This window comes from Schistocerca cancellata, chromosome 2, assembly GCF_023864275.1.
Source record: "Schistocerca cancellata isolate TAMUIC-IGC-003103 chromosome 2, iqSchCanc2.1, whole genome shotgun sequence".
In the NCBI taxonomy this organism is placed as follows: Eukaryota; Metazoa; Arthropoda; class Insecta; order Orthoptera; family Acrididae; genus Schistocerca; species Schistocerca cancellata.
The window spans coordinates 803632911-803647760 of NC_064627.1; the positions used below are offsets into that span (position 1 = coordinate 803632911).

A 14850-nucleotide genomic window follows, 5' to 3' on the forward strand; every position below is an offset into this window, starting at 1 on the left:
TTACACTTCCCTGGGCCACACCTGATGATACCCTACTCGACTTCAAGGGCAACCTACTAGGTTATATTACTTAAAAAGACTTTAAGCCACTCATATCTGGGATACTAGTCTGTATGCTTGTACCTTCATTAACAGTACACAGTGAGGCACCGTATGCTTTCCAGAAATCTAGGAATACAGAATCTGCCTGTTTCCCTTCATTCACGGTTTGCAGGTGCGTTGGTTGGTTGGTTGGTTCCTTGATAGGGGGTGGGCATGGAGGTGGCTTGGGGGACCGAACAATGAGGTTGTGAGTCCCATGATCTAAGATGACAGAAACTAAGGGAGGAACAACACAAACAGGACAGTCCAATCAATGGGAAAGGAAAACAGGCAAACAAAGAGACAAAAGGAACGGCAGGATGGCAGGAAGATTAAAAAGAACAAAAAGAACAGGAGGGGGAGAAGGGCATTAGCAGCACAAGTGCTGCACATGATGGGGCTCCAGCACAGGCACTGACCTATCCTTGACCTATCCTGAGCCCTACACCATATTGTATCATGATTGTGACACAACTGGGACAATACTACAGGAAAAAGATACAACAAAAGGGGAAACAAAATGGCACAGAACACCAGACAAAACATTGTGGGGGGGGGGGGGGGGGGGGGACCTGATTGGCATGGATGCAAGGCTAAAGGATTTCCAAACAAACACCAAAGTTAACCAAGGGACTTCAATTCTGGAAGGAAATTCAGGTACTTAAAACTGGGAGGACACAACATGTTCACAAATAAAACAGAATAGTTGTAACCATGTGAGGGTCATCCACTGACAACCACATTAAGAAAGGTGGAGGGAATTTTAGTGTGAAGGGCCACAAGGCAGGGGCAGTCCAGCAAACTATGGATCACTGTAAGGGAGGCCCTGCAACTACAAATGGGGGAGTGGGGGGGGGGGGGGCAGTTCACTATGAGTAAAAATATGGATCAAACAGGTAATACCAGGGGGAAGATGGACAGAGGATGGTAGATTACTGCAAGGAGAGGCAGAGGGAATAACACCATGTGGTGGGTGTCCCCTTGATGGCACAAAGTTTATTAGATAGGGGGTGGCTCCCAAGAGTCAGCACACAACTGAGCAAACTGGAATTTGATGTGAAGCCACAAATCCATACCTGGAATGGTCACAGAGAACAGGGGGTAGGTGGCTGTCACCACAGCCCAACCATTGGTAAGCTCATTATCTGGGATACCCACTTGGCCAGGAAACCAAAGTAAATCAACCAAACAAGCAGCACAGCCAAGATTGGCAAGAAGGTTGTGGATGGCAAAGACCAACATGTGCCAGCAAAAACAACAGGCGACAATCTGAAAGCTACTGATTGTGTCTGTACATAACAAAAATCTGGGTGAAGGCGGACTATTAAATAAAGGAGAGGGCTCGATAGACTGCCATTTGTTTCACGATAAATACTCCACACATGGCAGGCAACAGACAGTGTTTCCTGCCAACAGAAGATGTGAAGGCATATTCCAAGTGATCAGTTGATTTAGAAGCACAAGTGTTAAAAATAATAGCATCCTGAAACTCCCATAACGACAGAAGTGAGGTGGAGTCCAACCAATATATCCACCTGATGGCAGGCAGCAGGTAGGCAACGTCCCAAAGCTGCAAAAATTAGAATAGGAGTGGTGAACAGCGGAAGAGTGGTTAGTGATAGCATTGGAAACCAGGAGCTGGGAGCACCAAACCAAAGGGGGGTGAGCCTGAAGACCCCGTTCATGAATGTAAACAAGATGCGATGGTGCCAAGCCATGTCATGGACCTTATGAAGATCGGAGAAAACTGCGAAAAGATGGTGGTGCTGAGAAAAGGTCTCCTAAACTATGATTTCCAATCAAAGTAGATGATTGAAGGAAGACTGTGCCTCCCAAAAGCTGTACTGGTAAGAAGACAAAAGGTCCCGAGATTCAAGGATCCAAATGAGCAGATCAGCCACTATCTATTCCAGTAACTTGCAGGGGACATTGGTCAGAATGATCAGCTGGTAACTATTGAGGGATGACAGATCCTCACCGGACTTAAAGACAGGACTCATGATACTAACCTTCCACTGAGAGAGGAAAACACATTAGAGCCAAATATGATTCAACACCCAGAGGAAATACTGTTGTTGTAGAGGACTGAGGTTCTGAAGCAAATGGTTATGGATGGAATCAGGGCCAGTGGCTGAATTATGCAAAGACAAGAGGGCCAGAAACAGCTCTCATTCAGTAAAATGTTTATGGTAAGATTCTATCTCACAAGGGTAAAACATAAGTGAGAAACTTCAGCCTGCTGTTTCTGGTGGAGAAAGGCAGCTGGATAGAAGGCTGATGCCGATGCTGTTTCAAAATGGGTTGCAAGTTGTTCTGCAAGAACCAATGCATCCACACGAAGGCCAATCGGAAGTCCAAGGCCTCGCGTGGAAGACCGTCATTGGCAACCTAAGAGTGTATGGAGCATAGCCCACACCTGTGATGAAGGGACAGAAGAACCTACGGAGGAGACAAAGCATTCCCAACACCCCCACTTGCTCTGTTTGATTATGTAATGTGCTTTGGCATGAAGACATTTATAGGTAATATGTCTGGCGGATGACTTGAGCCATTTAAGGCATTGCAAGGCCCAATGGCAATCATGGATGGCAATGGCAATGGCCATGCTCCATTATGGGGCCACCGCACAGTGAAAGGGGCCCATCAAGTAGGGAACAACAATGTCGGTGGCATTAATAACTGTATCGGACATGTCACAAATTACTTCATCAATAAAACCTGACAAAGAGGGGATAAACACATTCTGGAGGTATATAGAGGCCAGTCAGAATGATGGAAAGCCCAGCACAGTAACCTGGTCATTGGGAGGCAGGAAGAGAAAAAAAGAATCAATGGGAAGTAGTCACTATCGCAGAGGTCATTGTGCTGAAACCAGTGAAATGAAGGGGAAGAGGAGAGGAAGTGAGCGAAGGATCTATGGCAGAGAAAGTGCCATAAGCAGTACTGAAATGGGTTAGGGGCACCATCATTAAGAAGGCACAGGTCATGTCCACGTGAAAATGGTCTAGCAAGAGACTCCGACTAGATGAACTGCCCCACAAGGGTTGATGGAGATTAAAATCTCCAAGGAGGAGGAAGGGAGGTGGTAGTTGATGAAGGAGGTGGCCTGTCACACGGGAGGTAGAGATTGCGAACAGTGATTGTAGAGTCCAAGTGGACCTGAAAAACTGCTTTCAATTTGATATGAAGGGAGGAGGGGGGGAGGTGGAGCTCCCTGTACTAACGATGTCCATAAAGACCAACGTGCAGATACCAACGGAAGCCCTCGAAGGGTTGACCTCGTTCCAACAGAAAGCATGGAACCCATGAAGCATTGGTGAGTAATCAGCATGAAAATGAAATTCCTGGAGAACAACACAAGCTTCAGAGTCAAAGAAAACAAAGGATTACAATTTTGGAAGGTAACAGTAGTACCCATTACAATTCCATTGAATAAGCATGGAAGGTGGGTCCACATGGGAGGCAAACAAGCTGAAACTGGTCACACTGTGAGGTCACTATCTGTCACCAACATGGTTGGGGTGACATACTAAACTAGTGGTCTGACTCGAATTGCAAGAGGGGAGTCAGTATCCTCTTCTGTCGAGGTGGGCAGAGCCCAGAGAGTGAGTGAGAGAGAGAGAGAGAGAGAGAGAGAGAGAGAGTAGGCTTCAGTGAGCTCTGGAACTGAGAGTGTGTGGATGATCTTGGGGAAAATGGATTGTGCGTCCCAAAGTTGACTCCTGTCAGCAGACCTCTGGTCAAGAAGATGCTGGGGGCAGGGTTCCCGGGAGAGGGCCCCTAATCACTGGCAGGTGCAGAAGAAGGGAGACACTACTTCTCTAACTAGGTAGGGAAGTAGCACATTGGGGGGGGGGGGGTATATGGGAGCCACAGGGGAGGGAGAGAGGAGAGGGGTTGAGACTGAGGTAAGAAGGAGGGACAGGTGCCCCTGTATCTTCCTCTCCTAATTATGAACTGGACAATATGGTCACCATGGATAGTGATGATTATGACAATTAATATGCATGGGCAGCAGAAAACAAGGGCTTCCCTCATGGAGGGGGGTCTCCACTTTCACCACATAGAGGGTCCACTGTACAGTGGGAAGACATGTGCCTGAAATGCAAACAACAGAAACTCCTCGTGGATGGCAGGATGTATGGCTTCACATCACACTGACAACACACAAACTTTACCTTTTCCCATTGGTACCCCCTCAAATGCCAGACTAAAGGCACTGGTCTCAATGCAATTGTCCTCACGCCCTTTCTGAACATGCCGAACAAAATGAACGCCCTGCTGTTCCAGATTGGCCCAGAGTTCCTAATCAGTTTGAAGGATGAGATTACTATGAAAAATGACTTCCTGAACCGTACTGAAAGACTGGTGAGGAGTAATGGACACCAGGTGGTTGCCAAGACAGTCACAGGTGCAAAGCAATGCAAACTGTATGACAAAAGAAGTTCTGATAAACAGCAAAGCCAACCATATCTTACTCAGAGAGCCCACTTCACCAATCTTGTCTTCAGTATTTCCCACAAAAAATAATGGCTTGATGGTGGTGAAAGTGTCACATCAGTCTATGTGGAAACCTGGTAATAGGGAAAGGATTTCACACCAAGCCAGCAAGTCTGCCCCCCCTCCCCCCCCCTCCAAGAGTGTAGCCAGAGGAAGGAAGGCCGTTGTGTTATAAGAAGAAGAATTAAAAAATCCATTGGCAACTAAAGAGATGGCCACTGAGGAAAGGCCAGCTTGAAGCTTAGTGCATTTCATACGTAAAGTACCTGCCCCGATACCTCCAATCCAATCAACAGCTCTTCCCATGGGTGCTACCCAGGCACAGCAAGCGCCATCTGGCATGGCAGCCATTGCCGGGAAATCCAATGGTCCACAATGACAAGCAACCACTCCTATGCATACATGGGGAGGTATCAGCTCAGGTATCAGAAGTGTGATCTCTCTGTTGTCAGGTGCTCAACCACACAGACTGGCTGCTGTGCTGCCTAACTACTTTTCAAGGAAAGAATGGTGTTGAGGAAAAAATGAAAGAAGCAGTAAGGCCTCATGCTAAAGTGGAGGTCAAATTCCAAATGGGGACCAAAAATGCTGAAGAGGAAAGATGAAAATGAGAAAGCAAGAGGAACAGAAACCATAAGGAATGTCAGGTGCAAGGAGGACAGCCAGGCCAATGTAAAAAATGACTCGAGGACTCACAGAGATGGAAAGGACATCCCGTGTGTGCCATGCATGAACTCACGAAAGAGCTGTAAGCCCCTATGGGACAGCGCAATTAGTACATTTCATACTCCTATATAGGAGGGCTAAGGTCCTGCAGGATCCACAGCAGTGATGAACTGTGAGGATCCTGCTCAGCTATAGGCACTCTTTTTTATGTATTATTTTACTTTTAGTAAGATGTGAAGGTAAATGACCAATTTTCATTTCACTAATTTATGAACTTACACATTCTATGCACTTTGACTGTTAAAGCATTATCTGATAAACTCATAAATATTAGTAAGGGCACTAGAATTACTTATCATGGTATATATAGCACGGGAAAATGACTGCTTAGACAAGTAGTTAAATGTCATCTCCTGTTCTGTAACTGGACCGCATAAGAATATTGCTAACCCACAGAGCTAGTTATACAGTGACATCTGAAGACTGTCAAGTAATGGAAGAGAGTGCTGTTCAATTCTAAGTCATTCTGAGCCAGTTATCCACTCTCATCTAGGTCCTGGTAGGATGGATGTGTTCCCATTTAAGTTAAGAAAAACCAGACAAGTGCAAGTGGAGTTTGCACCCTGAGGGTTCTGTCATCATCATCATCATCATCATCATCATCATCATCATCATCACATTATCCTCGTTTCCCCTCTATCCAACATATGGTCAGGTTGGGGTATCAATGGTACTTCGCCACTTTACTCAGTCTTTCCACCACTCTTCTTCCACAATTTGGTTCCATAGCAGGTTTCTCCTCCTTAAACTCAACTTTATTGTATCAATCCATCTTGTTCTCAGTGTTCTTCTTGGCCTTCTTCTTGGCCTCTTGCCCTCAATCTTGAACTCCATCCTTTTCTTGGTATTCTTCCCTCTCCCATCCTCTTCACATGCCCAAACCATTTTGATCTATTCTTTTCAATTTTTTTAGTCAACTTCTCCACTCCAATTTTCTTTGTAACATCTTCATTTTTCACTCTGTCTCTCCACATCTTCCCTAGCATACTGGATTGTATCCTACTCTCCTCTCTTCTAGTCATAGTCCAAGTCTTGGAGCTGTAAATTAGTATGAGTGTGAAGTAAGTCTTGTATAGTACCAGCTTGCACCTCATTGGCATTTCCCTTCCCCACACCAAGCCCCTCACACACTGGTAAAATGTACTACTCTGTTGTATTCTTTTGCTGATTTCTGTCCCCATTAATACACTTCCCAAATATTTAAAGTTGTCCACTATATCAATATCCCATACAGAACGCTAAAAAATTTAATTACAGTGAGTAGCTTTCAGACTTTTGGGAGCACTCTGTTTGTCCAACTGACCTATGTCTTTTCCAGCTACAGTATGTCAAAAAATGATTTTTGCCTAGTTTTGTTAACAATGTAAAGCAAACAATCCCTGCCAATAATACTGTGGTGCATGTCTGTTATAATGCACAACAGACCATAGAAGAACAGAAGATACATAAAAAAACTTGGGGTCAATTTATAATACAGAAAATTTTGTTAAATGAAGTAAAATTATAATGAATTATTCTTAAAATGTTCAAAAATACAACTTCATGACAATGATCTATTGTTTACTGTGATTTTAAAATACTGTCCATAAATGACATAAAATTAGTACAAGAGTCCTTAATCATTGTTGCTAATCAATATAATTGCCCATCTTCATCATTAATTTTTATTTTTGTACCCTTAACAGCTAAAGACATTATCAGAATATGTCAGATTAGAATTAGAAAAATGAAAAGTAGTATTTCTTGATGTATGACAATAATAAATACAGTACATAAGTTCTCACAGAATATAATTTGTTTAGGAATAAAAGGGACAACGCACTGAATAGCAGAAGCACTGAATCATTGACAGATACACACTAAACAGAATGAAAACTCTGTTTGCTTTCTGACCTACATAGTGCTGGCTAGACACGACTGTCAATGACTGAATGCTTCTGCTATTTGGTGAGTGGTCCCATTGAGTCCTAAATTATTTACAGTACTACAATAATACATGTACAAGATATAATGGAAACATACCATGTTCAAAATCTCAGTATACTTTATCTTGTCAGTTCTCATGCGCACTTGTAGCACTGGCTAGTGATGTTTAGTGAGGCAGTCTACCTTAAATAAAATTTTGGCCATTAGATGGCACTGAATGTTAATTTTTCTAAAAATGTACAAAACCTGCAATGCCTTCATCATGATACCCAACTGCAGTTCTGGCCTGAAACCTGCATCATTACTTCCTGCTTTTATCTTCTACATTTACCTTATTTCAGTCTTAACCAACAAAACTTCACTTCTTTCTTTCACTGATATGGCAGCCGCAACATTATTTTCAATTTTAATAACTGCATATTTGCACATTTATTGCCACCTAATGATCACCGACAATTATTTAAGCTACACTATCTTGATACACAGCATTAGTCCATGTACATGTGTTCAGGAGAACTTTGAAGATAAAGTGTGTCAAGCTCTTAAATATGGTATGTTTTTATTTTATCCTCTGTATGCTTTACTGCGATATTTGTATAAATATTACTTCTCATTTTCCTATTTCTAATCTGATTGAGACTATGATGTTCAATGAGAGTGGGTCAACAGTCGTGATGCATTATTTAAATGATTTAATACCACCTGCAGTTGTCAATTTTCCTTTATGGGTTGTACAGTTGCACAATTCTGGTCTTACACCATTATTGAGTATCTGCATTTTAGGTCAGAGGCACCACCATTGCTTCTAGCCTTAGACAGTGTATTAGTTGCACATCCCTCATGTTTGACTCGTTAAATATTCAGTACCACATTTGTCCAAGTTCCAGCTGAACAGGCTTGAATGATGCAAAAGTGCCTTTAGCTGCTCATAATTAGTATCTTAACAATATCCACAGGCTACAGTTTCCTGACTTAACACCTGCACAATACATTTTATAGCTTGTGGAAATTGTTAGGGTACAGAAAAAAGAAACTGTTCACCTACAATAAAACACAGTAATTATGAGCAATTGAAGGCTTTCAGCTGGCACTTCAAAAAATGAGATACTGAATATTTAACCAGTGAAACTAAAGACATGCAACAAATGCACTGTTTAGGACTGGAAGTAATGTTGGTGCCAGATACCTAAAATACTGATCCTTGATAATGATCTATGACTCAAATTGTATAACCAATAAAGGAAAAATTATAGATGCAGGTGGTACTAAATGATTTAAACTGACAGATTTTGATGATGGCTGTAGTCGAAACATGTTAAGGTGTATAATCTCTTAAAAATAAAAATAGCAACCAAGACAGATAATCATCATAATTTTAAAAATAGTGACATCAAGTGCATGCAATTCCACACATTATTTTCAATTCAATTCAGATATGCTAACATATATCCTTCCTTCATTAAATCACGCAGTGTGACTGCAGAGCTGCTGAAAGTGTGGGATTCATGGCAAGTATCCTATGGATAAATTGCCTCCAACTTTTATATATGAAATCTGCATGTCAACTGAAATATACTAGACACATATAAATTACCAAAAAGTGAGCTAATTTACTCGTACATAAATATCATTCTCTTTTTGAATTCACATTTTCATTAGTTACAGGTTTTTATGTATGTAAGAAGTTTTAAACCAAAATAAATAATATATGTACATCAATATTAAATATACTCCTAAGGAAAATTTAAAACAGAGGAGCATATTTCCCATCCCACTTTCTCCTGGGGATGTCTGACACACATGGCAGTAATATTAGGTGGGATCATGCAATGGCTCACTAGTGATGAAGCTTTTTATGCTTCATTCATGGATCCATCAGAAGTTTGAAGCATCAGATTAAATCTAACCAACTTATGCTGGGATTTAACACTATCCTCGCTTCTGATGAATAAATTAACATCATTGTTTCAAAAACATAATTACAATATAATAGTATTTAATTAATTTATAACTAAGCAACCAAGCACTATGTCACAGCCAGTAAAGAGTAAAGCTATAAATTTAAAGGTAGCACAGCAGTTTGGATAATATGGCTGGCAGCTAGGTAAAGGGTGAAACTCACGTGTCATCAGGCGTGAGGTGAACAGGCTCATCGGTGAATTCTGGAGGAAAATTGGCCAGGTCTCGGTCCGACTCGAGGCGAGGTTTGTACGGGGGAGCCACTTGCTTCTGCTCAAGCTGCGGACCAACAAGATGCATGGCTACACTACGCAAGGCAAACTATCTACTTAGGAGCCAGGCCACAGGCAGAAAGGGTCAAAACAGCTCTTAGCTATTGGCTGCTTTCTAAAGCTCACTACATTCTGGAATGACCATGCCCTGAACACTGGTGCACCATCCACCATCACTGATCTCTTCAACAAAGTTCTTAGCGTGCAAATTTTTTCTGTACAGTAATCTATCCTCCTGGACTAGATACTTTCTCTAGGATACAGTATTTTATGGCACCCACGTACTTTCCCAAGAATATAGTCTTTTATGGTACCTAGGATTCTCAACACTGTTACTTACTCAGCAGTAAACTTTTGTATATCTCTAAACTCTTGCAGTCACTCTTTCAGAGCAACTTAGTTGATGAACTCGTACAAAAAAAAGCTTCCAAAATACTGTGAACTATCTTCAAAAGACAATTTAGTTTTAAAACTATAAATAATATATGGGCTATTCGCATTTTGATAAAACTTTGCAGCAATAAACTTTGACATTGGAAGTGAATCACAATGAACATTATGTCGCCCCCACCTGCCCCCCTTCCACTCTTTCTTACACTTACTCCCCTTACTTTCACTTTTTCTTTCCTGTTCTTCTTGCCATCACAAAATCATAATTATGATATTAAATCAAGAAAGACGTGGCAAAATGGAATTTATCCATGCAGTCTGTTCAATGGTGCATGTTTATGTTTCTAACAGGTACTTCGGAACTTTCTATTTTCATTAGAGACGTACTTGATTTTTCTGTTGTAATCACTGAGCCACATGTTACAAATACGGTTATACAAATAAAATACAGGAAGCTTAGTGTTCGTTAAGATTTAAAATAGAAGCAGAAATTTTTTTTAAAGAAATGGCTTCTTGTTTTAACTTTTTCTGTCTGTAAACTTTGTTGCAGCTGAGGCACCAATGTAATAACATACAAAAGAAATTTCCTAAGTGTCCTAAGATTCTTGTGAGGTGAATGGTGCAGCGTGTAGGGGCACTAAAGGGGACAGGGCTCAAACTGTAGCTTGGCTCACTTACGGGTCATCCGGGGTCAACTGGACCGGCTCCAGCGTGAACTGGGGATCAAAATTATCCAGGTCCAGCTCAGATTCCAAAGTAGGGCAGAAAGGGGGAGGGATTTGTTTCTGGTTCAGCTGCAAGAAAAGGAATACTCACCAATGATGGAAAAAAAAAACAATGTTCCACAGGTATTAAATAACATCAACTGACAAGTATACCAAAGGCTTAAGGTAAAAGTGAAAACGGATTTTCACAACAACATTCAGTATCATGTGGAACAAATTTCAGATCAGCAGTAAGAAAAAATTCAACCCAAATATTTCCATTTTTAGTTTCAGAAGAAATGTTCTCTGTCACTGAACTAAAATAACAGGTACATAACAGTGACTCCAACCAGGAGACTTCCACCTATAAGACCCAAGTCCTCATATATGGGTGAGATTACACTTCATAAAAATGCCATGTGATCAAAAGTATCCGGACACTACCAAAAAAAAAATACGTTTTTCATTTTAGGTGCAATTGTGCTGCCACTTACTGCCAGGTACTCCATATCAGCAACCTCAGAAGATATTAAACATTGTAAAAGAGCAGAATGGGGCACTCCATGGAACTCACAGACTTCGAACATGGTCAAGTGACTTTGTGTCAGTTGTGTCATATGTCTGTATGCGAGATTTACACACTCTTAAACATCCATAGGTCCACTGTTTCCACTGTGATAGTGAAGTGGAAACGTAAAGGAACATGTATAGCACAAAAGCGTACAGGCCGACCTCATCTGTTGACTGACAGAGACCACTGACATTTGAAAAGGGTCGTAATATGTAATAGGCAGACATCTATCCAGACCATCACAGAGGAGTTCCAAACTGCATCAGGATCCACGGCAAGTACTATGACAGTTACACAGGAAGTGAGAAAACTTGGATTTCATGGTCGAGCCGCTGCTCATAAGCTGCACATCACACTGGTAAATGCCAAACGACACCTCATTTGTTGTAAGGACGTAAACATTGGATGTGGAAAAATAGTGGAAAAATATTGTGTGGAGTGACAAATCCTGGTATACAATGTGGCGATCCGATGGCAGGGTGTGGGTATGGCAAATACCCGGTGAACATCATCTGCCAGCGTGTGTAGTGTCAACAGTAAAATTTGGAGACGGTGGTGTTATGGTGTGGTCATGTTTTTCATGGAGGGGGCTTGCAACCCTTGTTGTTTTGCATGGCACTGTCACTTTAAAGGCCTACTTTGATGTAATGGACTGGCCTGCACAGAGTCCTGACCTGAATCCTATAGGACACCTGTGGGATGTTTTGGAATGCCAAATTTGTGCCAGGCCTCACCGATTGACATCGATGCCTCTCCTCAGTGCAGCACTCCGTGAAGAATGGACTGCCATTCCCCAAGAAACCTTCCAGCACCTGACTGAACATAAGCCTGCGAGGCTAAGGGTGGGCCAGCACCATATTGAATTCCACAAACTTGTAAGTCATTTTCAGCCAGGTCTCCGGATACTTTTGATCACAGAGAGAGTGTGTGTGAGTGTGTGTGTGTGTGTGTGTGTGTGTGTGTGTGTGTGTTTTCTATTCTGGATTTTTGGGTAAAGTGAACATTTTTTTCCATTTAATATATTCCCATAATGTTCATAATGAATGGCAAGCTACCATCAATATCTATCAATGCTATGTACCAAATTATTCTTTCAAGAGTCTGACAGCTACTCACATGATGCCACTGTATGTCGAATACTGCAAATTTACACAAGGATGAGTTACCATTTCTGTACAAAGTGTTAATTTTCTGTTGGTACCGTATTCACTGCTGTGATAACATCTGTTTCTGTATTATACTGTATCATGCATAGACAGCACAATTACTGTCACTGTTTACTTTATAAGAGACTTGTGGTGTTCGGAAACAAGCCAAGGCCTCAGACATAATTTTCTGTTGAATGTTTTGTCTCCTGTTCAGGGAGCACAGGAATCATTTAGATGAGAGTTTAAAATCTCCACTGAAGAACTGAATCATTTAGAAGATGACTACTGGAGAAATTACTGTCCTTACAATGAAACAAATAGAACATGGCACTCTACATGTTACGGACAAAAAGAAATAATTAAATGAAAGTTTTCCTTTAGTTCTAAAAACTCATTACTGACTGGAGTAACAGATGTTTAAGATATCAATACCTAAATTCTACAGCCTTTGCAAGTCACAGCATGAATACACCCCACTCTGGGCAACAAGTGTCAAGCTGGCAAGCTTGAGTAGCCTCTATGCTCTTATACTTCCAGGAATGGAACAGGGAGGGGAGGAGGGTGTGAATGCGTCTGTGTGGCAACCAACATCCACGACTGCCACACAAAATACCACTCTCTGGCAAAGGTCGATGGGCCGCAATGCAGCACTGCTAGCAGCCTCAGCCAACCTATGGTTATGGTTAATCATGTTGATCACAGCATGGCACTGCTATTGTGTGGACGGAACAGCCAACATAAAAGCAGAAATACAGAATCCTAATGATAGAGACTGTGAGGATTGAATCCAATTTCAACCAACTGCAGGGTCTTCCCACTGTGTGCCCAGTTTTGGGAGTCCAGCAGGGTTATGGAGCAGAGCAATTTGATGTGTTCCCTTTACTGCAACTTTGCTGAACCCATACATAACTACAAAAAGAGATGCCCATCAAAACATGCTCGTTCATTGCGATTTTAGTGATCACCCAAGAGATGGGTTGTGTAGTGTCAATAGTGGTTGCTCCTGTGTCAGATTATGCTTTGGTTCAGTCGTCACCCAAGCAACAGATTGTGTAGTGCAATAGTGGTCACTCATGAGATGGGATATGTCAGTGAGTCCAGTGGTCACCAAAGTGATGGACGGTTTACAGTGATCACTCCTGTGGCAAGACCTGTAGAGTAATTTAAGTGGTCACCACTGTGATGGGTGTTTTGTGACACTATGATCATTTCTGTACCAACAGTGTGAACAGTAAATGTTAATTTACTGAGCAATTGTGGCTTTTATGTGTCAATACATATCTGTTATACTTCCTACGTACATTATTCCAAAGTAGTACCCATTCACTGTGTAGTCAGGGTGCTGAATAGTAGGCAAGCACATAAACTAGAATGACCACGTCCTTTAAATTTAGTTACTCTCCGTGTCTGCCACATACCAGTAATTTATAAAAGGGCAATTGTATCAATCTAAATCCATTGCTGTTACTCTGGCAACAACTACTTTCTTTTTTAATTCAAGATGAATTTAGAACTAAAAAAAGACTGTTCAGTAACTGAAGTTAATATGGAAAATGTTAAAATAAATTTTAAAGTAAAGGATGTTCTTATTCACATCACAGTATCCATGGATTCACATCTGCTTCTGAACTAGTTCTCCCAATAAGGTCTTTCAACTTATTTGTGATATACAGTGTTTCACGTTAAGCAGTATTATAATATTTATCAAATCAATACTAAGAGAAATGATATAAAACCAAAGTCATTACAATGAAAATAACTTTTACTCATCCAAAAAAGTTTAGCACAAACATAAAAAATTGCATGTGTCCAAAATTAATTGTGTTACTGGTGCTGTAAACAGGAAGACATGGAGAAAAAGCACACGACTAGAGTACATGTTTATTTTTATTATTAATGTCTTCATGGAAAGCAACTACTGAACACTAGTCAGTTTCAAGATTCTATCAATTCTAAGCTTTAGTTTACACACACACACACACACACACACACACACACACACACACACACACACACAGAGAGAGAGAGAGAGAGAGAGAGAGAGAGAAATCGCAATCCACTCTGGATGTGCTTAAATATTGGAGTCGGATATGTGCTGATAGCGAAATAGTGGCATAGCTCAAATATTAGTTTCCATAGGCAATATTAAATGTAAAGTCTCAAGTAAAAATAAAATGAAAATTAGTAGCTAGCAGCAGGCAACAGGTGGAGAAGTCTGGAGGAGTGGGAAAATAGCACACACAGCGATCCCATTAATTTTACTCTCACAATTTCATGTACCAGAGTCTTAATCTAATTACAGTTTGTGTTAGTTTCATGTCATTAATCATTCAAGGTGTCTCAATAATATAGTGATAGGATAACACTGAGAAAGTTTATGAAAAATAGATGAATAATGAATTTATCTGTTGTACTTCCATGGAAGAATCTTATTTTCTAAATCTAACTAGCCCATTGGCAAGTAATCACTATACACATGGAAATAAAGTATACATAGCATTTTACTAGTGGTATGCGCATTTAAAGAGTAATGCATCATTAATAATCTAATGAATTGCCATTAACAATGTAAC

The 14850-nt window shown here is 41.0% G+C and overlaps 1 protein-coding gene across 4 annotated transcripts in view; it reads right to left on the reverse strand.

Moving 5' to 3' along the window:
- Positions 1 to 14850, reverse strand: part of LOC126162664 (atypical protein kinase C) — a 761639-nt gene that overhangs the window by 158053 nt on the left and 588736 nt on the right. For 3 of the 4 annotated variants that reach the window (XM_049919308.1, XM_049919310.1, XM_049919312.1), the window contains one exon: positions 9356 to 9471. In XM_049919308.1, the coding sequence (XP_049775265.1) occupies positions 9356 to 9471 (116 nt within the window). Of the gene's footprint in view, positions 1 to 9355; positions 9472 to 10532; positions 10649 to 14850 lie in introns of all 4 variants that reach the window. The other variant, XM_049919309.1, reaches the window with a different exon arrangement.